The sequence below is a fragment of the Centrocercus urophasianus genome, unplaced genomic scaffold, assembly GCF_019232065.1.
Source record: "Centrocercus urophasianus isolate 14NV4802_14NV808 unplaced genomic scaffold, USGS_Curo_1.0 seq_38, whole genome shotgun sequence".
NCBI classification, from domain to species: domain Eukaryota; kingdom Metazoa; phylum Chordata; class Aves; order Galliformes; family Phasianidae; genus Centrocercus; species Centrocercus urophasianus.
In genome coordinates, this window is record NW_024884955.1 from 228,839 (window position 1) to 253,524 (window position 24,686).

The 24,686-nt window shown below is 54.4% G+C and overlaps 2 protein-coding genes across 2 annotated transcripts; both read right to left on the reverse strand.

Moving 5' to 3' along the window:
- Window positions 1-9,299: 9,299 nt before the first annotated feature.
- LOC122167681 (BPI fold-containing family B member 4-like) lies at window positions 9,300-14,618 on the reverse strand. Its single transcript, XM_042832436.1, has 15 exons — window positions 14,510-14,618; window positions 13,490-13,997; window positions 13,025-13,129; window positions 12,799-12,942; window positions 12,338-12,398; window positions 12,150-12,210; window positions 11,880-11,971; window positions 11,348-11,560; window positions 11,071-11,124; window positions 10,466-10,636; window positions 10,301-10,368; window positions 10,158-10,200; window positions 9,586-9,649; window positions 9,392-9,468; window positions 9,300-9,323 (listed from the first exon to the last, which is right to left on the reverse strand). The coding sequence occupies exons 1-15, from the start codon at window positions 14,616-14,618 to the stop codon at window positions 9,300-9,302; spliced, it is 1,794 nt and encodes a 597-aa protein (XP_042688370.1).
- Window positions 14,619-16,663: 2,045 nt separating this feature from the next.
- Window positions 16,664-24,639, reverse strand: LOC122167579 (BPI fold-containing family B member 3-like). Its single transcript, XM_042832260.1, has 17 exons — window positions 24,630-24,639; window positions 21,707-21,781; window positions 21,297-21,416; window positions 20,437-20,995; window positions 20,021-20,125; window positions 19,773-19,913; window positions 19,564-19,627; window positions 19,218-19,278; window positions 18,916-19,007; window positions 18,186-18,368; window positions 18,060-18,113; window positions 17,799-17,969; window positions 17,473-17,540; window positions 17,173-17,215; window positions 17,033-17,096; window positions 16,852-16,928; window positions 16,664-16,699 (listed from the first exon to the last, which is right to left on the reverse strand). Exons 1-17 carry the CDS (start codon window positions 24,637-24,639, stop codon window positions 16,664-16,666), a joined length of 1,923 nt encoding a protein of 640 aa, XP_042688194.1.
- Window positions 24,640-24,686: the final 47 nt, after the last annotated feature.

Here is a 24,686-nt window from a genome sequence, read left to right on the forward strand (position 1 = left end):
TGTCGTTCTGCCACCCCACCTCCAACTCAGAGCCTTAGCCCAGGCTCACAAACCGGGGCTTAGAGTTCTGCTGCCCCGTGTGTAGGAGCTTAGCAGTGGGCTCTTAAGGAAGGGGCAGCAAGAAGCTGTTGGGCTTGGAATGCCGAAGGAGGGGCAGGGTGCAAACACATCATCTCCCAGCTGTGACAAGAGTAAAGCCAGCCTATTCCTGCTAATAAAAGCCACCTGGTAAGTGGCCCAATTTTCACTGCCCTGTGGCATCTCTTTCAACTCTGGCTCTCCTGTCTTGAAGCTGTGGCCAAAGCCTGTGCTCTGAAAAGGACTGACTGCTGCCTTTCACAGCTTGTTTTCACCTGTCCTTAGAAGCACCTATTCCCAGGTGAGAAATGCAGACTGAGTGTGCTCTCCCCACTCCTGCCAGCCAGATTTGAGGCCAGCTGTGGTCGTTTTACAATCATTATTTTAAGAGTGAGAGACTAATGAGGAGGAGAGCTGGGTTTTACATTTTGATGAGGAGGTGATAACGCTCACTGCACAGACTCCCCAGGGAGCCATAGTGCTTACCATTTACCTCGCCTCCTTAGTTTTTATAGGCCTCGGGAATGAAGGCTGGGGTTTTAAGGCAGCAAAGCATCCATTAGGAAGTGCTTACAGTGACCTTGGAGGCAGAGTTAAGTCATCTGACACTGCCTGAAAGCAGGAACGTCCCCCCCACCCCTTCCCTCTGGGGCTGGAAGGCACATGGTTTCCGTATGGCACGTGAGATGATGAGCTCCTATCTCTTTCTGTGTCCTGCTGGCCTAGGCTGCCCTCTCGGGGCTTCCTGCAGCTCAGCCTGTCCTGGAGCCTCAGCACTTGCTGCAGGGTCCCTCCAGGGAGTGGGAACAAAGCTTCTGTACATCTGTGGGGCTGGAGGAGCCGCAGTGACACCTGCACATCTCTTTGGTTCTGATGAGGCGCTTGGTGGGTAAGTTTCCAAGCGCAGCCCGCAGTGCTGGGCTGATATTTGCATTCAGGCTTCAGCCATGCCCCGAGGCAGCTCCCAACACATGCATTTCACAGCATGAAACCACACGCTTTCTGCTTGCAGAGTGTTGCAGTTGGGCGAGGGGGATGAGAGCATGAACGCACAGCAAGTGTTACAGCACTGCAGGAAGGTCAGAGCCAACAAAACGATTTGTGTTCTCCGGACCCACATCACAGCAGCCCCAAGAACAAACCTGGGGCCTGGAGTCGTGCAGCTTCTCCTTTGTGAGCAATTTATCTCCTGTGCTGACAGCTCGCTATCGACTCCCCGTCCTCCTGAAGAGGAGCTGTCCTGCTTCATCAGCTTTAAATTAGTTTTATCTTTAGACTTTCCTGTTAATAAGCTCTTGTCGCGGTGTCATTATTTGATATCTATTTTCTGATGTTCTTTGTTAATGGCTCTGTATCTTCTTGCACTTTTTCCCTCCTGGCCACGCTATTTGATCACTGGATGTGCACAGGGCAGCCCAGTGCTCACAGACCAGTGCAGCCCAATGCAGGTGGCTGTGTATCTGCACAGAGTAGGTCTGGAATGCTGGCAGCCCTTTGGGTTTGGGGAGAAAAAAAAGCTATGTGTACCTGTGATTTGAGGTCTTGTTGTGCAGCAAAGGGACCTGGAGCTCCCACTCAGCTCAGGGCTCCCCTGCTCACAGTTCTCATGTTGATGGGGACAAGAAGGGCGCCTGGTTCCTTGTCAGAAAACCCTGATATGAGAACCAACTGCTGCACAGTGGCGTTGCTAATGAAGCTATCAGGGTGTTTCAGGGCTGCTCGTGTTCGGTGTTACGTCTGCTATCTGCAAAGTCAGGTCACGGGGAGAATTAGCTGCCCAGCCCCTGTTGTTGACTTGCATGCAGAAATTACACAGCAAAGTGCCACCAACTGCAAGATCTGTCATTTGCAGCAGTGCCTACAGCACTGTTTTTAGGCTGATTAATATTCAGAGCACTGCTGCGAAAATGAAAAGCCAGACAGAACGGTCCTCCTCCCCTTTCTGCATCCACGAAGATGCCAAGGGGAATGGCTGAGGCGAGGAAACAAACACAGCATTCACTTTCTGTTGAGCCGATAGGGGTCATGTGAACCTAAAAGAGGTACTCCATCTTCTGCTGCTTGTTTCCCTAGGACCTGTGAGCACAGCACCCAAAGGCATTGCTCACAGCAGTGAGTTCCATCTCTCCCCTGCCCCGCAACCCCATCCCTGAGCCGTGGACAGACCCCCCAGCCCCACGGCTTCACCCTGGGGGTACCTAATTTAGCAGGAAAAAACCACCTTTTTCTAGCATCAGAAATGATCCACGTGGGACTCGTTGGGCCAGCAGCAGTTGGGGCTTTGGGGACCTGGAGCATCGGTTCGAGTGGGATCAGGTCAGTGCTTCAGGGCCATGGGGTGGCTGTGATGGGGAGGGGCACAGCTGTACCTGAGGCCTTTCATTGCAGCCCCCCCTGCTGTGCCCCACAGCCCCCAATGTGTGGGGGTCTGGGTGTCCTTCTCCCCTCCAGCAGCATTAGTTTGTGTTCAAGCAGTGCTAGTTTGCTGGTGGGAGAAAGGAATAAAAGAACCTCGGGGACAGGGGCAGAATAAATCTGCATACATACAAAAGATTCCCCCCACTGACCGCATTTCTGCAGCTCTGCCCCTGACTGCACCGTACTCCAGGAGCTGAGAGGAGAGGCGAGTAGCAAAACCCTCACAAATTCAAAGCTCCTTTGGAAAGAACCCAAAGCACGTGCTGAATGCAGATGAGGAAAAGACCTTTTTAATGCGAGGAGCAGCAGAGGGGTGCAGGTCAGCCTCAACCACAGCGCAGAACGTTGGAGCCCACAGGGCAGGGGAGCATTCACCTACTGCCCACTGCTGGGGTCAATACCTGCAGCTGGGAGAGAGAAACGTGGTCAGAGCCCCCCCCCCCCAGCCTGATGAGCCCCCAGCCCTGCTGTGCTCTGCCCGTGCCCGGCTCTGTGCACTGAGCTGATTTGTTGCCCTGAGGAATTGGGCCCTGGGGAAGCTGGGATGGCTTCCAACTCTGCCCTCCTTCCTCTCTATATTAACTTCGCCTGCATATGAAGCTGAAAGCTCTTCCAATCACCTCTGCAAATATTAATTAATCCTCACAGCATCCCGAGAACCATTATTCACTCCCACTAGGTAAATATTATGAGATCCTTTTATAAGAGGTGAAGCGCCTTTCCCAGGGCTGTACAGAGCAGCAGTGTGCAGAAATCATCACCTCCTGCTGCCCACATCCTCCTGCCCCCCTGTTCTTTGTCCATCTGTCCCCATCCCTATGTCCTTCTGTCTGTCTGTCCCCACATCCCCATCCCGATGTCCCTCATCTCCATGTTCCCCTGTCCCCAAGGCCTCCTCTGCACTCACTGCGCAGCAGCCAATCGATGAACACAGCTGGGAACGGAGAATTCTGCAACAAATGAGGAGAGCTGTGAGTGGAGGAAGACGGGGAAAAGACAGGGGTGAGATGTGGCCAAACCCACAGCCTGAAACACCAGCGGGGTCGTACCTGCAGGTTCAGATCCAAGGAGTTCTCTGAGGTCAGCGGCAAGCTGGAGAGTGCAGAGTGGATCTTCCCAAGGAGTCCAAAAGGGACAACGCCTGCAGAAAGCAAAGGGGTGGGAGGAGGGGCAGAGCCCAGGGCTGGCAGCAGGGCCACGTCCTGCCCTGAGCCCCACTGCCCCGTGCCTGGGAACACATCCTTGAGTGGGGGTGTCCCAGTGCCAAGGGGAAAATGCTCTCATCTTTCTGAGGTCTCATACACTTTAGGGTCCACAGGCACTGAAAGGCACAGACATCCTCGGGGATGTCTGCTGGATGGCACAGCCCACAGGGGATGTTTCGGGTAGCAGTGAAAACCTTCCATGGGCTACACACAGACACTCCATCTGCTGCTCTGTGAGTTCACGTGGGCACATTGACAACTTACGGTTGAGAAACTGCAGCTCGGTGTTGATGATGCTGAACCAAGCGTTCACTAACGGGCAAAACTGCAACGGCACGAGAGGAACGACCTCAGTGAGGTATGGCAGCTGTGGTAACATCTCAGCACCATCATCTGAGTCTCACAGACTTCAAATGAAGACAGAGCAATCCAGAACATTGTTTCCTCCGCGGAAAAAGAAGACTATAAATTGTTCAGCCCTCTTCTCTGAACGGCTCAGATCCTATTTAGCAGAATAACAGATTTTCCAGCCAGCACCTTTTTCCTAAGTGAGGCTGTCACTTCTGTTTACTGCACCTTCTCCGTGCGAGAAGGCATTTCGCCAAGCAATCGGTTACAAATTATCCCGTAACGCTGCATGATGGAATTTGAATTACTCCTAACAAATAAATCCTGACCGTGAGGAAGATCAAGGAAGTCTGCAGAATTCAGTTATAGGGTGTGGGCGTGCGGCTGTGCATGCACATACATATGAGGATCTGGATATGTAAATCTGCTGCGCAGCGACGGCAGGGAGCGGTGATTTCATTTAAGCTGCGCCTTCTGACGGTGATGGAATTTCATGCACTCACCACCATAGGGAGGACGGAGCGGAGAGAGGAGTTCAGCAAACCGCTCACCATGTTGGTGAGAAGCCTGGAGGGAGTAGAAGGCGGGGATGGAGCTGTCAGTGCCTGTTCTCAGAAGGCAGACAGGGCTGAAATGCTGCGCTGGGGCTGATGCTGGGAGCTTCCACACCGCCCTCCCTCCCCACAACAGCAAAGGATGCTGCGAGCCCACAGCTCCCCCAGGCTTCGACAGGAGCTATCGGCACTCCGGGCTCTTTGTATCTGCTCAGCATCATCTGACCCTTAACATCTAAATCTGTACCCACTGCAAACATTCCACAGCTCACCCATAGCAAAGGGCTGACCCATGGCACAGAGCTGACCCACACCTCATCCTGCCCATTATTTTAACTATTTCCATGTGCACATCACAGCATCCCATCTCCTTATACAGATTCCTCAGAAAAGTGGCTTTTCTGTGAGCAGAACCCCCACGGTCTCCCGATGGCTGAACCTCCACCTCCCATTCACCCTGCCCACTGCCCATGGAGCCATCCTGCCCTGGGGAGCATGGGCAGCTCTGGCTGAGCCCATTATGAAGGAGGGAGAGCCCTGCGTGTCTGTCCTCACAGATCACCCTGGGGATTCTAACTGAGAAGCTGCACAGCACCATGAAACAACACAGCACCGGTGAATGTGGCACTCACCCCTTCCGCAGGGTGACCTTAAAGCCTCCAAGCAAGTTCCTGCAATCCTTCATCACCAGCCTGAGGTCACCAGGGCTGTCTTGTGTCAGCACAATGTGGGACGTGATGTTCGTTTCCAGCAAAGATCCACTCAGGAAGAGAAATATTCTGTAAAGTGAGGAGAGAGCCACTGCGGCTGTGAAGGCAATGGAAGAGACCAAAGCCCAGCGAAGCTGCAGATCTGAAATCACTGCAGATCTATTTGATGCACAGCTCCCTAAAAAATAATGTCTGCAGACACTTCTGCAGCCCCTGTCCCCACACCGTGTCCCACTCACCCCGGCAGGCTGATCTTCAGCCTTGAATACAGGTTCAGAACCAGCTCGCCCCCAGGCAGCACCTTCCATGACACACGGGCTCTCTCCAGGTTCAGTACCTTCAGCCTGCCGGGAAGCAAAGACCATGAGCTGGGAGCCAGGCACAAGTCCTGCAGCCCCTGGACAAGTTCCCTGTGTGGCTATTCCCAGTTGAAATGTGCAAGGGTGGGAAAGGGGCACTGTGGTGTCAAACCCCCAGGCTCACATGAGTTGTCACCAGGTCACAAAGTCAGCGTAGGGACCAAAGCTCTGCTGTGAGCACGACTGTTGTGCGTCTGCTCCCACTCACCAGGCAAAGCGCTGCGATGGCTGAGGGACAGCAGCACTGCTCCCTCCTTGTCCCAGCAGTTCTCCAAGCCCTCCTTCTCCCAGCAGTGCTCCGAGCCCTCCTTGTCCCAGCAGTCCTTCTTGCCCCAGGAGCCCATCCAGCCCAAGCAGACTTCCATTGCCTCCTTGGCCGAGCAGCCCCGTGCCGAGCAGACCCTTCTCTCCAAGGACGCCACTGCCAAGGAGTCCTTCCCCACCGAGGAGCCCCGCACCAAGGAGACCGCTGCCACCAGGCTGTCCTCCTGCAATAGTCAGACTGTGTCACTGTGCCAAATTGGCTGCCAGGAGCCCTCCCCCCCCAAGAGTATGCACACTGCAGATCTGCCTCACCCAGCAGCCCTGTGCCAAGGAGCCCCGCGCTCTGGGGTTCACCTTCAGTGCCTTCGCTGCCATCCGTGCTCGGGCTCTTCCTGCCCAGGAGCCCAGTGCCCAGCAGCCCACCTTCCCCAAGGAGGCCGGTGCCCAGCAGACCTCCTGCAGCAAGCAATCCCAGTTACCAAGGAGACTTTCACTGCTGGGAAGAATTTCATTGAAGAGGAAATTTGTTTCAGGGACTCTATGAGCAGGAGGACCCATCTCCCTTGTGCAGGAATATCCACCCCAGGTGAAGCTGATGTCCTGCATCAGACAAAGCTGTACCTCTGGCAGGTCTGTGCCAGGCACCTCACTGCTGACAACACCACCACTGCCAGCCATGGGCTCGTGCTGCTCATCAGTTAGTGAGCAAATACACCATCCCACCTCATCCTCCATCCTACCAGGGCTCATGCTGCTGGAGTGGTTCTGGCCTTTCGTTCTGACCATGTAGGATGGCACATCTATCCTTATCTAAAGCCCTTTTACAAATGGGGTGAGCCCTGCCAGCAGCCCAATGTGGGCAGTTTGGTGTTGCCAGGGCCCCGCAGCCTCCAAAGCCAAAGGTGTCATCATCAGCTCCGTGGGAGATCCTCTGGGCGTGGGTGGCTCAGGAGAGGAAAGAGGGATCAAAGCTCTGTGCTGGGCACTTTGTCCTCCAGAAGGGGAGACCCCAGGGCACTTGCTGGGGGTGGGCAGAGCCCCCATGCATGGTTCCCCCTGTGAGCAGCCACCCCCAAGGTCTCCCCCAGCTGCTGAAACATGGAGACGCAGCACCAACACTTCATGACGCAACACACACCGGCACCACAGAGACAGAACCCTGAGCTCACCATTCGAAGGCTGTGCAGGGCTGGAGCCCAGGATGCTCCCCAGGCTGAGAAGCCCCCAGCAGGGGGGTAGGAGGACTCCAAGAAGGGTGAGACACCACAGCGTCCACATCTCCATCCCAGTACCTGCCAAGAGACTGCGTCACCAGATGTGGCCCTGTGTGCCCATCGCTCCACACCCCCAGCACCAGGGACTGCCGTGCTCCCATCCCACTGCTGTCAGATGGTTCCCGAAGCAGGGACATCTCACACCAGGGATCATCCCCATGCCTGGCACAGAGCATCCACGCAGGGAGGCTGCAGGGAGAGGAACGGCGCTGTGGAATGAGCAGGAGAAGAGGCGGAGGACCTTGGAGCGAGGAGATGGATCGCTTCAACCTGCTCCGGAACGGCCCTGAAATGAGAGCAGTTAAAGGGGCACAGCCAGATAAAAAATGGTACGTGTCAAAGCTGTGTCCTTCTGCACCTCGTGAAGAGCACCTTGCGTTATTAAAGCTCAAAGCGCAGCCAAAATCAGCTTCACTTCCCCGTGGCCAGGTTGTTTGTTTTTCCCACTTTACTCCACTCATCCTTTATGCGCCCGTTCTGCCGTGTCAGAGCTGCCCATATCCCCGTGGGTCACCCAGTGGGACCTCCCTGTGCCACTCCTGAGGCTGCCACGCTGTGGTTGCTGAGGAGGAAGAAAGGTGTCAGTGAACCAGTGCTGTGGTCTCCATTCCACCACCACCCACCTTTGTCCCAGCAGCGTCTCCTCGGTGAAAGGCAGCATTGGATCTGCATATTGCAGGGCATCAGCACCGAGAAATAATGTTATTTAGGTCACTCGGAACAACTTCTTTACCTGCTCCAGCTACGTTTTAACAATCCCTCTATGACAGTTCTTGGCACAATTAAATCAGACTTTAATTCACCAGTCTGCCTTCTGCATTTCCCTTTGATCAGCACGTAATGATGCACCGCTCCTGCAGCTGAGATTATTGAGCAGAGGAGAAAGATAGAGGCTGGAGCTGCTTCGATTGAGAGCGGTGTCAAATAAAATCAGCGGGATTTGTCAGAGGGTCCCTGCAGGACGTGTGCAGCATGGTAAGAGGATGCCAGAACTGTTTCAGGTCTTTAAAAAGAGCTCTTAGAGAGAATGTGTGCGACAGCAGGGAAATATCCGTGCAGGTGTCAGCCGTGCCCACCTGGCTGGTGGCACTCACACCGGAGCGGAGCATCTCCCACGTGCAGAATGTTGGTATGGTTTAGCAGACAGCTGAGATTAGATTTGAGATGCTGAGGATTGTTCTGCATCCCGGGCAACGAGGACAATTAAAGAGCTCCGCTTATCTCTTCCAGCTCGGTCCGTGTAATAAACTTAACAGCACGAAAATAAACGCGGGATTTGACAAGGAAGAGCTCTGCTGGCTTTAAAAATTAATTTTCATCAATGATTCAGTGCTGCTGAAGAAATCAAAGGAAACGAACGCTGTTAGGGCTCGTACACCCAGAGGTGCTGCCAGCACTGAGCGCCCGTGTCTGCACACAGCAGGAGGAAGGCTGCCCCCGGCAAGCACACTGTGCGTGGCAGCTGAGAGAGGCTGATCAAAAGAGGTCGTTGCCAACCAGAGGGTGTGTGGGTTTGTCACTGCTTGGGGAGAACCAAGCGCTACCAGAGGTGAGCAGGAGGTGGCTGTGTCCCAAAGGGAGATCTGGGCGGTTTGGGGAGGTTTGAGAGGGAACTAAAAAGGGAAAAAGAATGGGAAAGATGGCAGGAAAAGCCCATGCCAGCTCTGGGGGGTTCTCTGGGAGGACTGGGGCTGGCAGAGCACACAGGCTGGAAGGCAGCAGTGTGAGAGCAGTCCCAGTGTGCTCCCTGCAGCCCAGCAGCGCTCAGTGGCTTCCCCAGAAATGGGGCAGTGCTGTAGGCAGGTGAGGTGAGGACCGGTTGGGATGGGGTCACATACATCATGTGTAACATGCCCACGTGAGAATGCAGAGCCCACTGCATCCTGCTGAGCATCTGCAAAAGGAAGAGTCCAGAACGCAACATTCAGAGGCAACGACCACCCATGTTTCCTTCTCTATTCAAAGCTACAAAGGGCAGATGTGATGTTTCTGTGGAGGAGCTGGTTTGCTTGCATTGGCGTGAAGGGAAGTGCTGGTGGGCAGCATCAGGCTGGGCTCCCATCCTGGGGGCAGCTGGCCAACATGTGGCTCACGCCGACAGCACGAGGAGGTCCTGGTGGGGCAGAGAGCTCGGTGTGATGTGGGGCCTGGGGAGGAGGGGGGCTGCAGGGCAGTGCTCACCTCGATGACGTGGATGTCAGCGTTGGTGAAGTCGATGTTCAGCAGGCGTGGGAGTGGCACCCCGTGGCCCAGCACAGCTGTGGGACAGCAGCATGGTTAGCACAGCCCCGCCTGCCCCCCTCCTCCTGTTCCCCCCGACCAGCACTGTGTGCCTCGGTTCCCTGGAGGTGGATGAGGCACCAAAGCTTTCTCACCATTCAGGGCAGGCAGGAAGGCAGTATCGAAGACCTTGTTGATCAGCGTCTCCAGCAGTGAGATCTACAACAGGGAAAGGGGTCCCTTATGCCTCACCCCGTCCTTGGGGTGTAGGGACACTCCTTGCACACTGCTGCTCCAGCTCTACACCCAATTCATGCAAACTGCTTACAAACTGGAGGTGCAAACTGAGCAACGCACTCCCTGCACCATGCTAAAGCTCCCTCAGCTCTGATACCAAACCCACAGTGCTGCAGTGGTGCCACAACTGCTCTGGGAATCCCAATTTTGTTTGCTTGTGCCCCAACACCAAGTAGTGCCAGTGAGTGACATGGTTCCCATGCCCCATTGCTATCTTTCACCACACAGATCTACGGCCTTTTTTTCCTAAAGATTGCTCATGGATCATCCATGGAGCAAACGCATCTGCAGAGGTGAAAGAAAGGTCCCATTAAAAATGCAACACAAATGACACTGCATAATTGGCCCTTAATTCTCCCAGCCAATCCCTATGGGCACTTTGCTCTCTGCGGTCGATGTCACACGTTGCTGAGGCTGCTCGTGTTCTTACATCAAAATCTCCAATGGATGAAGACACCAAGGAGAGCTCAGTTCTGCAGAAGAAAGCAGAGGCAAAGTGAAGGGTGGAGGCCCATCCTACCATCACATCCCACCCCGCACCAGCAGGAACAGAGGCAGAGAGCAGCATCCTACTTCTCAAGGCTGGTGCTGATCTTCAGTTTGTTGGCCTCAACAGCAAACTGAGCCAGTAAGGATGCATCCTGCAGCCAGGGGACAGGTGTGGGTCGGCCACGCAGGAGGCAGCTGCCCGCTGCTGCGCTCCAACACACATTGGCACAGCTGCCCCTCTGTACGTACGATATTCAGAAGGCAGAGAAACTTCTGCACGTCAGCTGAGTGGATGGCCACCACCTCTGCTGTAACCTTGAGCTGGATGGCAGCTTTATCTTTCTTTAAGGTCACCACGGGTGCTTTGGGAACTGTGATTTTCAGCAGCAACTCGCACGGCTTAGGGTATGCCTTAAGAACCTGCAGCATCCAGGGGCAGAAAGCCTGTGGTGACCAGGCAGAGCAAGCACATTGGGAGCAACAGAGTAAGGATGGGGCCAGCTGCCTGCTGAGCAGCATCTGCTGCTCTCAGGGATGGATTTGCTCCTGCGCTGCTCCAGTTCAAGGATGTTCACAGCTGAACTCAAGCCAGGTGGGAGCTCAGTCACCGGGATGCCCCAAACCTTGCTGGGAATGTCTGGTCCTGGCTGTGGGGCTTTGCAAGGGACTTTGGTGACTGGGCAGGTGCAGGGGACAAGGTGACAAACCCAGCTATGGCCTGCTGTGGTTTCTGGCTTTGGAATAAAGTTAAAGCTGTTCCATCAGACACGTGAGATGATGAAGCAGGGGCTGCCCTGTCTCTGGGTGCTCCCCATACTGAGATGTTTGCAGTGTGTGGTGGAACCAGGACTCACCACAGGAACCAGGGCTCCAAGAGTCGACGTTGTCAGTGGTGGAAGCTCAGGAAACTGTCACAGACAAAAGGGGGAAACGTTGCATGGGTGCGTGCTGGTTTTCAGCAGAGATCTCCTACACTGTCCGAGTGATACACAAAAACTACACGGCTCATCACTCTCAGAGATCAGAGATCCTGATAAACAGTGACAAGGTGCAACAGCTTTGCAAATCGAGAGCAGTTTGCTGAAAACCTGAGCTTTCTGAATGTCAGAGGCAGGCAGTTCCAGTGCTCACCGCAGCGTTGGAGATGTCCAGATCCAGGGCTCCTTCCTTCTGCAGGGCAGCCAGCACCGAGCTGAGGAAGTTCACAGATAGGCCCAGCTGGGAGGAGCTGGTGTCCGGCATCGGTGGCAGAGGCGGCATGGGGACCCGTGGAGGTATGGGGACACTTTCTGGTCTTCCCAGTGGGTAGTCGACCAGACCTCCTGCTACTCCTCCGACCACAGTCTGCAGTTACAGGGAAGGAAGCACGAGGCAAAAGGTTGCAGCGGTTTGCAATATTTGCCTTTACGGTTAACTTCATGTCCCATGGATGTGAAATCACCGCACGCACGCCCAAGTCAGATCCCATTGCATTTCCTTCTCCAGAATCTCATGAAATGTGAGCCTCGTGACGATAGCAGTGCAGGAGCAGGGCATGGAGCCAGGACCTCTGCGATCCTCTCACAGCCCCCTCAGGTCTGACGTGTGTGACCACAAGCACAGCCCAGGAGATGTACCCAACCCCCTGAGACATCACAGCAGAAGGAGAAGGTGCAGTACTTACATTCAGGTCTACCTCGAGGAACTGGCCGGTCACCAGTGGCAGGCTGGACACGGTGTACTGGATACTGCCCAGTAAGCCCAGTGGCACCAGTGCTGGTAGAAGGGATGTGGTTCGGTGGCTGCTGCAGCTCTGCAGCACAGAGCTCGCCCCAAGCAGGCTCTGCCTGGATCTGAAAGCTCCATGCTGCTGGCAGAGGGGCTGCAGCATCACAGCCTCAATGCACCCAGCACGACCCAAGGGAAAGGCAGAGTGAGGGGCTCCACTACTTACAGTTGACCAGCCCCAGCTGATCATTGACAAGTCCCAGGGCAACATCAAGTACTGGGCAGAGCTGTGGAGGGATGAGGAGAAGCTGCTTAGAGCTGGGCACAGCCCTACAGCCCCACATCAGGTGTACCAACTGGCTCTGGTTTGGCTGATGCAGAGCTGCACCATGAAGGTTCTTCCTTCCATCTTACCAGATTAGGCAGAAGCCTGTTTAGGACACTAGCCAATAAATTATCCACAACTGGGAGCAGGCTGTGGAAAAACAAAGGATCTCCATGAAAAAAAAAAAAAAGGAAGAAAGAAAAAAAAAAACCTGCTGCAAGGTAAATGAGTTTTAAACAATTCCCTGTGAAATGAGTGCAGAGCAGACCTCTTGGAGAAAGGCAATTGCAGCAGCAAAGTGCACTGTTATGCTTGGATTTTGCATGAGATAAGTCTAATTGGCATCCCAAAATAGCCAGTGGGAAATTTAGTGCTGCCTTTTATCTGCTGGTATATAGGCTCCTTAAATGAGCAGCAGCAGCCTCAGCCCGAGAGCTTTGTGTGCTTCACGTGACAAACGGTTACACCTCAGAGGACCCCACGCGATCTCGGGCGGAATGATCTCAAACACAGCACAAGGGACAGAAGCGTCCCTCCGAATGTCACGCACCCTCTCAGCAGCCTGACTTTAATGCCTCCAAGGAGCGTGTTGCATTTTTCCACCACCAGTTTGGGGTAGCCGCTGCCGTCCATGGTCAGCCGGACCTGCGAGGTGATGTTCACTTCCACGGCAATGTCCAGCAGACCCAGCAGGCTGTGAGGGGGAGCAGGAGCAGCTCAGCCCTCCATCCCCCGGCAGCCAGGCTCGCAGGGCAGTGGGGCACAGCCAGACCCACCTTCTGCCATTGAGGGCCACCCGTGTGTAAAGGTTGAGGTGGAGGCCGATGCCGGGCAGGAGCCGTAGGGACACCCTGGGCAGAGTCAGCTCCACGATCCTCAGCCTGCGTGGACAGCAAGGGGACCCCATTTTCTCAGCTGTTTTCCTGTTTTATCAGAATCTGTGCTCTGGCTGCCTTATGATTGCTTGTCTTTGTGCTTCTGCTGGGCTTCAAGAGTTAAAGCAGGAAATCTGCCGACAGCCCAGCAGCGGGTTGGAAGCGATGCTGATGCACGGCTCTGAGCTCCCCCTATGGGAAGCAACTCCAGGCTCCAAACCCTTGCACCTCTGGGAGGTCCTTATGCAGCCTCAGTGCCAACCCAGGGACATTGCAGGCAGCACCAACACTGGATCATCACAACCCGACCACACCTGAGCTTCTGCACCCAACAGCACTCAGAGCTCCGCCAGGAGCCGCACTTACCCCGTGAGCCCCTGCACTGTGCTGAGCAGGCCTCCGTCCCCAAGGACACCCAACAAGCCTCCTCCGAGGAGCCCAGCTGAGCCGGAGGGGTCTCCATCACCCAGCAGAGCCCCCTGCCCCTCTGCTGCACCCGGCACATCCGCAGGAAGGGACCCCCTGGGAACAGACCAGCTTCTGGGAGGGGGACGGCTGCGGGAGGCCACCCAGGAAGCATCCCCATTGCCACGGAGACCACCGCCTGCATCACGCCCTCCACCAAGGGCACCAGCACCAGCACCATCACCTCCACCCAGCAGGCCACCCGTCAGTCCCCCAAGCAGCCCCCCACTGCCCGTCAGCCCCCCCAGCAGCCCCCCGCCACCCAGCAGGCCGCCAAGCAGCCCCCCGCCACCCAGGAGACCCCCTCCATGGCCGTCCTGCAGTGCTCTGCTTCCATCCATCCCGCTGATGGGCAGATCTCCGAGGGCTCCTTGCAGGACTGCTCCGCGTTGCAGGGAACCTGCAAGAGCTGGAGAGCCATACTGGGATGAGCACACGGGGTCTTGGTGTGGGTCATGGAGAGGTTTGTGCTCTCCATCCTGGTCACTGCCTGTATCAGTCCCTGCCTGTACTGTGATATTTGTGCCTAGCCCAGGAAAAGGGCTCAGGTACCATGTAGATACTGGGGCAGGAGCACAGTGCCCAGGGGAATGTGAAGGTGGGACAGCGAGGGGCCTGGCATAGTGAAGAGCCTGACATGGTAGCAAACACTTAGGCAAAGGGCTCACATCTCTGCAGAGGAGCAGCCCCCAGGAGGTGCAGCCCCTAGAGAAGCAGCATCACTGCTTTGTCCCTCTCAAATGGGAGTAATTCTGGAAGCCTGGCTACTTGGAATTTCCAAAAGAAAGAGTCAGGATTCAATCTGAGGAGAAAGTATGCATGCAACCTTCAGGCTCCTTCACCCCAATGCCAACCCCCTCCCTGTCCAGCCTCGCTGGGCTGCACAGCACCTCAGACCGAGGATCCTGCTATCACACTCACCATCACTCAGAACACCTTTGTTGAGGCGGAGAACAGCATCTGTTGGCAGCTGGCTGAGGGCTGGGGACAGCAGGGCACAGAGCACAGCGATGCTCAGAGCTGTCAGCATGGTGTCCTCTGGTGTGGCAGGATGGGGATGCAGGGGACAGCTCGCACTGCTGGCACCGAGACACCAACAGCAACCTGGGGAGGGAAACTGGGAGGAGAGGAACCCCTGAGGGGTTCTGAGCAAGGCACACATTTTTCAGTGAATAGCAAATCTTTAGGAGAACCAAAAGCCTTCGTGTGTTTGAGCCCCATACAGCAAACAGATTTGGATGCACGTGAAAAAGGGTATAAAGAGGGAGGGCCCCCATAGTCATGTCTGCGGGCAGGATTGCTGCACAGCCACAACACCTGTGTGCTTGCTGCCACTCACACGCAGCCAAGCAACTCACTCCTTTCCATCTCCGGTCGCTGTGACACGAGTTTAAACTTGCTGTTCAAAATCATTACCCATAACCCAGAGATTGCTCTGAGCTTCCCCTGCTGACCCCCACTCCATGTGCAAACTCATTGCACTGCAATACAGCCTTTCAGCTCTACTTCGTATCCTCTTGTCTGAGTTTTCAGCTGAACCAGAATCACTTACCTACATTTCTGCCATGACTGGTAGCTTCCCCATGTTTGTGTTGTTTTTCTCACTCATCAGAGCACAGCATAAGGCAGGTGGTAAAGATCTGCACCCCAGCTGCACCACTGTTACCTGGCCCTATCCTGTCTCCACTCCTGGCCTGAGGGGGACCTTGTAGCTCAGCCACCTGTCACCTCCTACCTGTGAGGAACAGGGGGGTTCTTATATAGCAAAACCGATGCAGGGATGCCTAGAGTTACATAAAGGTGGACTGGTGGGTTGTGCCCATCCAGGAGCATTTGCGGTTTTCCTATATTCCAGTATAAGCAAGGATTTGGGGCTGAGTATTGTGCAATAGGTCACTGGATCCCCCCTTATCGGCAGTGCTGTTTGCCAAGAGCTCAGAGGAAGGGACGAAATCCCTGAACCTCAGGAGCACAAAGCTGCCACCAGGCCCACAGGAGATGCTGGAAAACCATCCCGTTCCACGGCTGTGTGGGCACATTCAGCCAACATCTGCACCAGGATACAGACACAAACCATGCACACCTGTGGGTGATTTTTCAAGCCCTGCCCAGCTTTCCAGCAAGCACATGGATAGGAGCCAGACAAGCCCTGGGAGACATTTCAGCTCCTTTATTGCTCAACCTGAGAAGCAGCTCCCCAGGATTACCCTCCCAACCCGTGCAGCTGCCCCAGCCCTGAACACATTTCTGCAGCCACAGGAAAGCCCTGAGAAGCACGGATTGGGTGTCAGCCCACAGATCACAGGAGTTCTTTTGTCCTGGTGCCTTGGAAGGTTAATGCCTTCCCAAGATAAAATACATTGCTCAGAGCCCAGCTAAAGCTACCCAGTGCATCTTACGTAACGGTGGCAAAATACATCCAGAAACAAAAGCAGTGGGAACGCAGAGCTCAGCTCGTGTCCGGTTCCAAAGGCAAAGGAGCCTTTGTGAGTGGTGCTCCTTCCCAGCCCACCTGCTCTGCTCCTATTCTGCCATCAAGGTTCAAGCCCTGTTCCCCGCCTCTGCTCACAGCCCTGAGCTTCAGGAACGTGCTCCCCAAGGTGCCAGCTTACCAAACTCTTTGCCATGGGTAAGGCCCCCACTTCAAACCACTTTGCTTTTCCGTGGCCGTATGGCGCAGGGCACTGCAGAGATTAATGGGCTCTGGCAGCTGGAGACACATCCAATGAATATTCAGGAAGAAATATTGACGCAGTGAAGGATTTTATTGAAAGAGCAATTTGAGAGCAACGCTGATGCCTAAACAACAGCTGCGATTCCAGACTTTGGGTGTTAGAATTGGCCACAAAAAGTCCCCCCTGACATCCAGCAGCTGAGCAGCATCTCCGTACCACAGTTTGGGCTGCAACAGGATGGACAGAGCAGAAGCAGCCCTCTGTCTGGGCCACGGTGATAACCTGAAATAGTGCTCAGGAGAAAATAATAACAAAGCAATTGGGGATGGCCAGGGCTCTGTGGGGAATCGTCTGTCTCACCCCAGGAGTGAAGTGGAGGCTCCTCTGGTATGAGCTGGTTTCAGAGCTCTCTGCTCTGGTTGATCACAAAAGTGTTCTGCCAGGAAGAAGGACAAAAATGACTCAGTTTTCTCCCTTGGGTTTCCCCCAGCTCTTCTCTACATCTGACCGGTGCATCTTTGCACAGAGAAGCCCCGTAGGAGGAACAGCAGCTCCTCAGGATGGGGCCAGCACAAATGTGAGTCTTACGTCAGCCACGTCCACCTGGCCGTTCTCGAAGTTGGTGTTGAGGATGTTGGGCAGCGGGATCCCCATACCTACAGCATCTGCAAGGCCAAGAGAGCAGCTCATCAGAGATGAAACCCCAGAAGTGCCAGCTGGGGAGGGGGCTACGGGCTGGGCATGGAAAGGGGGTTCACCCCTGCCATACTGTTGATGGCAGGCACGTATGCAGCTGCAAGGATGTCCTTCACCCATCCTTCCAGTTGGGAGACCTGTGGTGGGAGGAGGTATGAGTTAGTGCCAGAGTGGCAGTGCTGGGGAGAGCTGAGCTCTGCGCCCTGTACTTACATTGATGGAGCCGAGCCGCGAGGATGCCAGTCTGAGATTTATTCTGCAAAAGATAAAAACAAGGAGGAGTGCCACCAGAACGGCTGCCACTGAGTGCTCTGAGCAGTGCTCACACCCCTTTCAGTCCAGAATTTTTTCTAACCACACAAAGGTAGAGTGAAAACAACTCAATTTCTTCAAAAGACTCTCGTGAATTCAGGCGAGCTCTTCCTCTGGGGCAGCTCTGAGCTCTTCACACCCACATCACAGCCCCATTACCCATGCTCAGACACAGCCTCTGTGCCCCCAGCAGGGCTCTACCTGTCCACAGCCAGAGCAGTGTGCAGACGGCCGCCAGAGACAGACGGGGTGATGTCCAGAACGATGTCCTGCCATTGTGACAATAGAAGAAAAGGAGTTATTTCCTCCCAGAGAAAAGCCGGAATATTTGGAAGTAACTCAGGCCGTGAAAAACACACCTGTCTGTGCTTAGAAATAGCATTTTTTGGACAGGTGGCATCACAGATATCCCCCCCACGATTGGGAATTATTCCCCAAAAGTTTCACCTGTGTGGTTATGGGCACAACTGTGGGACCGGGCAGCGCATTCCCAACGTGCAGGGGAGGCAGTGGCTCAGGGCACTCACCGAGTCCAAGCTGAAGAGGGTCTGCGGGGGGAAGCCGGGGCGTTGTGCAAGGACATCGATGGCTGCTCGCAGAGTGGCAGTGGCCTTCCCGTCCCTCAGGGCCACCACAGGTGTGTCAGCCAGGCGCACACGCAGTGCCAGCGGCAGCGAACCAGGCAATACGGTGCTGAGCTGGAGGGAGAGATGCCATCAGAGCCTTGGCACGGCTGGGATTTGGGCTTCAGAAACACAAACATCACTGATACTACAAAGGGGGCTGACCTGGGGGAAGGCTGAGAGCAGGGCTGAGGTGGTCAGCGGGATGCTGTTGGGCACCTGTAGGAGCGGTGATGGGGTCAGTCCAGGCGGGGGGCGGTGGGAGCACCCCTGATCCCAGCCCCAACCCACCGCCGAGCTGGAGATGTCCATGCTGAAGGCTCCCTGCCGCTGTGCCAATGCCAGCACAGCATTCAGCACGCCCTGCGACAGCCCCAGCTGTGTCCCAGGACCCGCGGCCGGAGGCAGAGTGACAGGCACTGATAGACCTCCTGCTGGCTCCACCACATTGCCCTCCGCGTCCCTGAGGAGGAGCTGCAGGGACAGAGCAGAGCAGGAGGTTGGCATGAGCCGTGCCACCCGTGTCATTAATCAGCACCCCAATAATCAATGCACTGCTGGTTTCTACTGCTTTGGCACAGGCAGTGATTGCATTCGCTGCAGCTCTCTGTGTAAAGCACTGTGATCAGTAAGAGACACTGACAATCCTTCTTGTGCAATTATAATCCCCATTAATTACACACCTAACTTTTACAAACCACTTACAAATGGAACCTTTGCATAAATGGCGACCCATTGCTCTTGTACAAAATGCTAACACGGGGCTTTTCTAATGAACGACACCGTGAGTGCTGCAATCACACTTAATTAGCCAGCGTCCAGCCGGTCTGACTCATGCTGCCCTCAAGGATTAGCAAATATGGAACAGACACAGACCCTGCAGTGGCAGGAGCACGGAGCTGGCTGGGCTGTGCTGCACTGTGAACACCCTGCCATAGAGCTGGGGACCAGCACTCCTCCACAAGCAGCCACCCCATGGAGGTCAGTTACCCAAACCCAAAAACTCAAAGGCAGCACTTACGTTCAGATCCAGCTGGATGGACTTGTCACCAATGATGGGAAGGGAGGACAGAGTGTACTGGAGGTTTCCCAGAGCTCCCAGAGGGAGCACAGCTGCAAGACACAGGGAGGAGATCTTCTAACCTGCAAGGATGAGCTGCCCACAAGTACTGTGGTTTCCAAAGACCCCGTTCTGTAGGCAGCCCCTGGTTGCAGCCAGCCCAGCCAGACAAGGGGTTATGGCACTGTTCTGCAGCAAAAACTGCTAAGTGCAGGGCAGAGCTCAGTGGGGCACATGGACAGGAGGGGGCTACCAGCACTTACAGGTGACAGATCCCAGCAATGAGTTCACGACGCCCAGCACGGTGTCAACGACGGGGCACAGCTGGGGAGGCAGAGGGGTGTCAGGGTCCCCAGCACACAGCAGCATGGCTGCGTGGCGTCACCAGGGCTGGGGGCACGTCACCCCCTCCTGCTTGCACTGGGATTTGCATGGGTCTGGTGCAGGGCTCAGCATTGCCTCTGCCATGGGTGCACAGAGACCATCGCATGAACACTTTGCTCATGTTCCAGGGCCATGGAGGCAATGGGGCTGGGTGTCCCAGGTGAGCCTGCAGCTGTGCAAACAGCCCTGCCACCCACAACAGTGACGCTCCTCACCCAGACTTACCAGCCTGGGCAGCACGTTCCCAAGGACGCTCTTTAGGGTTTTTTCCACAAGTGGCACTTTGGGTCTGGGTAACAGGAAAATAGGAAACAAAATGGGATGATGGTGAGCAGTTGAAAAATAAGCGTACTTTCAACAAGAGGCACTGCTTGCACCATGCAGGGTTGTACATCAGTGCCTAAATATCACCCAAAACTCCCCTACAGACCTACCCCACACGGATATTGATGTCTCCAAGAAGGGTCTTGCAGTCTTCAACCACCAGCCTGAGAGCCCCCGACTTGTCCTGGGCCAGCCGCACTCTTGCAGTGATGTTTGCTTCCACCTGGAGCTGCAGCAGACTGCCCACGGCGCTGCATAGCCCAAGGGAGCACATCTCAGAGGGTTTTCTAGCCATCTGCTTTGCAACAAGATGGTGCAGCCTCTGCTCTGAGCTGTGCCCCCAGTGAATGCTCCTTACCCATTGCCATCTATCAGCAGCTGGGTGTAGATATTCAGCTGGAGACCAACGCCTGGCAGGAAGCGCAGAGTTATTTTGGGGAGAGTGATGTTCACAATTCTCAGCCTGGAGTTGGAACAAGGAAGGGCAGTAAATGACATATTTGCTACTTCTTACTTCCCTGGGATCCTCTCGGCCCCCAGTGCTGAGGTCACACAGCTGTGATCTTGGGGTCCCCTGCACCCTGGGACATAGGGCTCCCTTTTAGCCAGGGCCAGCTCATGATAAGCACATGCAGCCTCGTGACAGAAGCTCCCAACTTCTCAACCCTCATTTATGAACTCGCCCTAAGAGGAGAAGGTAAGCGCCATGTCCAGACCACAGGCATGGCCAATAATGGAGCGCTGCTCGGGAACACATCTACCACTCTCACTCACCCTGTGAGTCCTTGCACGGTGCCCAGCAGACCATCCTTGCCGAGGAGACCTCCTCCAAGAAGTGAGCCTTGACCCTGGTTGCCAGTTCCTCCAAGGAGACCACCGCCAAGGAGACCGCCCACGAGACCATCACCACCAAGGAGACCACCAGCAGGTCCACCACCACCAAGGAGACCACCAGCAAGTCCATCATCACCAAGCAGACCACCAACAGGTCCATCACCACCACCAAGGAGACCACCAACAGGTCCACCACCACCAAGCAGGCCACCAACAGGTCCATCACCACCCACAAGACCACCCGCAAGACCATTATCGCCCAGGACACCACCAACAGGTCCACCACCTCCAAGGAGACCACCCACAAGACCATCACCACCAAGGAGACCACCAACAAGTCCGTCGCCACCAAGCAGACCACCAACAAGTCCATCGCCACCAAGCAGACCACCAACAAGTCCATTGGAGCCTAGCAGACCACCAAGAAGTCTATCGGGGCCGAGCAGACCACCCAGCAGCCCCTGGAGAAGGTTGCCGTTGGCTAGTGACCCTGTAATGGCTGAAGAAAGGGGTGAGAGGTCACTGTGAGCCATGCACATCCAGCACGCAAATATGCTGTGTCAGCCTGGCTGACCTTCCCCTCATCTCTGCCCCTTTTTCTCCCCTTTATACAACAGGGGTGATGCTCCAGCCTCTGCACAGCATCTTAAGTGCCATGTTCAAAGTGCTTCATAAATGCATTGTCAGCACAGCCTGAACAGATCTGAACCAGATTCTGATTTTCTTAGTACTGTCAAGTGACAGGAAGAGCAGAAGTGGTCTCAAAATGAAGATAAATCCTGTCTCTTCCAAACACTTACCACTTTCTAGCACATCTTTATCCACCCTGGCAGACACCGGGGCGCTCCCAGGAAGTCCTTGGGAAGAGGTGAGCAGACCACAAGTGAGGAAAACCACCCAGAGGACACCCATTTTCGGTCCTAGTTAAGTAGAGGAAGAAGTTGCCATCATGTAGTGCTGGACAGTGAGCACTAGCTGATGGCTGCAGGAAACAGGAAGGAGGATGGAAAAGGAGGAATGCCTCTCAGGGAAGACAAAAGCAGAGGGAAAGCTCCTGGTACCTCTCCATCTCTTGTAGCAAGCAAGAATAAGTTTTTGTTAAAAAGTTCACAGTCATAAGCTAAAATCAAAGCCTCTCCTTTGGAAAGAACTGGGGTTTGCAGAAGCAGAAGCTAAGAGCATGCTGTTTGAGAAATAATTTTGCTCTTACCTGACTGATCTCTGCAGAGCAAGGATGTCTCCAGCCGCTGTCCCTGCCTTCTGCAGACGACCCACAGCAGGCATCCTTATATACAGAACTTTTCAACAGGAATGAGGCAAACGATGTCACCGAGGGCATCCAGAATAATTAGCGGGGAGCAAAACAAACAAGACATGGTTTCTGGTGACTTCCACTGCAAATATTTCCTTACAGATATTAGGAGTTGGGTAAAGCATTGAGCAATGACCAATAGGTGTAGCAGCAGACGTCAGTCCAGCGCTGGGTGCCAGTGCTCATGGGATGTGCATACACTGCTGCTGGGATAGAACAGTGTGGTTTGGGGCTGTATCAAGACATGAACATGGCTGTAAAGTCATGCTCAGGTAAAACACTCTTTTTTTCCATCTGAAATTAAGGCCTTGACTGAAAGTTGTATCAAAACATCGGGTAACCATGCAGTGGGTGCATGTCATGTGCTAAGGATGTTGAAGAAAAAGCCATACAGCACCCACCCCCGTGCCACGGCAGTCCATGGGGCTGGTGTCAGAGCTGGGTATTCCCCATGCCTGCAAGGCAAGACCCGATATACCTACAGCCTGTGACTTCACACAGCATTTACCAACAGTGACCTGAATGGCTCAGAACCTGTTTGATAGTTGAGTAGAAGGAGGCATTGAATTAGCAGGGAGTAGCAACACCGCCGTAGGGCATATGGGTGAGGTGCTGTGGTTTGTGGATACCCTGAACTTACAGATTCCATCTGATTGCAGACTCAGACATCACTTCTGAGCCCATCACTACTTCCACGTGCTGCAGGACTGGAGGTGAGATGGCAGGAAAACACATGCCACGTGTACCCACAGTCACCCTGACTCTCTCCTTGTCCCCTCACTCCTGACCCCAGCATTGTGGAGCTGCTCCTCGAGTTGCAGCACAGCAGCAGCTCTGGGCAGTACAGAACAGTCCCTCTCTGGGGGCTGCAGACCCACACAGCCCCACTGCAGGCCTGCACCTTGCATCCCTGGCAGAGGACACACTGCCCAGCCCAGGTGACATCTGTGAACTATTCACTCCGCTGCTGAGATGATTAAGGACAGGGTTAGACGGGCTGATCCCCAACATGGAGGAGTAATAGCTCAGAAAAAATGCTTGCTCAGAGCTAATACTTTCTGCAAACTTGGAAATTAGTATTTCCAGGAGATTAGCCAGCTTCTGTCACACGTTAATTCCAGCTTTAAGAAATACCTTAGCTAGGGGCCAAGGAGGGGATGACAAAGATGCCAAAGTACTTATGGAGCTGTCACTGTGCTGCAACCCGATCGGTCAGACACCCCCAGAGCACAAAGCCAGGCTGTCACTGCCAGATCGTGGCATTTGATAAGATGGAAGAGAGTGTTAACAAGATGGTATCACGTTGTCATCCCTCCTGAACCGCTTCACTCTTTGGCAATCAATCATGCTAGGAAGGCTGGCTGACCGTAAAGAAAGGCCCAGTGATGGTCAACACGCGGTGCTGGGCGTTGGGAATAACTCCTGTGCAGTGACCTTTCAGGCCTGACTGCAACGGGGCTTCGCACTGCTGAACACAGAGGTCTCTGACGACCAAACATTTTAGATAAACCAATGCAGGTTCCCATAAAGAGAATGACATCTCGAGGTCCAGCTCTCACCAAAGCGATTCTCAAAGCCTGCAGAACCCGGAGCCAAATCAGCACGGGAAGTCAGACACACAGAGTAAAGCAGATCAAAGAGAGAAGAAAAAGGATGAATATCGCTTTGACGCGTGGATCAGCAGGGAGATGAGCGGGGAGGGTGGGCAGCAGCAGCCCCAACCAGCCCTGGAGATCTTGATGTGAGCAGAGCAGGCACCATCTGAAGGTGGGCAATTCCATGACTGTGGGGAAATGCGCTTTTGGGACTGCAACAGATCTGGGGTATCCCAATTTGATGGAGCTGGTGTCAGCACATGGACTCCCTCTCCAATGGGGTGAAGGCCCTCATATCCTTTCCCTTTTGCCCCAGCACAGAGGGAATTGTGTTGTTCCCAGATCAGGAAGGGGCCCAAATGGCTCTGTGCTGCACCCAGCAGCCACCCCAGGCTGCAGTTACGTGATACCATGGCCTGGCACTGTATGACATGCATTATGGCAGGCCAAATGGGTGCCACCTGAGATGCACAGCTCTGGTTTCTCCTTGGAGAGATCAGATCTATATTTCATCTTAGAGAAATTCAAACCCAAAGGCTTTGGTCCTCTATTAGCTAATGCAAGAACAATAAGGGAAATTTTTTTCTCTGCTTTTTTCATACGGGCTTGGCCTTGGGAATGTTCACATGGCACTGAGGAGGGCAGGAACTGTAACAGCACCGTCTCAGCCATCCTCATAGGGAGCTGTGACTGCTGTCCCACTGCACTGAGACCATTTCCACCAGACACCCAGCACCACACGGGAAAACAAATGGGGTTTTCAGAGCCAGCCTTGCAGTGCGGTGCCCTCTGGGACAATTTCTTAAAAAAAGCAATGATTTTTTTTTTCAAATACAATCTTAGTTCCACACCAGCCACCTGCCACCGGGAATGAATGTTCAACTCACGATGGTTCGATGAAATGGGGATCGAAGCTGTTTATTGACCTCCTAATGACACGTAATTATCCAGCAATAAATGAGCGATACGCTCAGAATCAATACCTGCACTGCAGCCGATGGCTGTGGCAGGATTGGCTCCTGAAATACTAAAGTACACCACAACCCATCCCACTGTGCCCACTGATAGCATCCCAAACTGTCACATCTCCATGGTTCTGGAGTACCTACAGGGATGGTGACCCCTCCACCTTCCTGGGCAACTTGTGCCAGTGCATCTCTGCTCTTTTGGAGAAGAAATTTCCCCTAATATCCAACCCGCACCCCTTCTGGCACTCCCAGCAGTACCAGAGTCCATCACTAGGCAACATGCTTCTTTATTTTAGCCCAGAGAGTCAAAACATT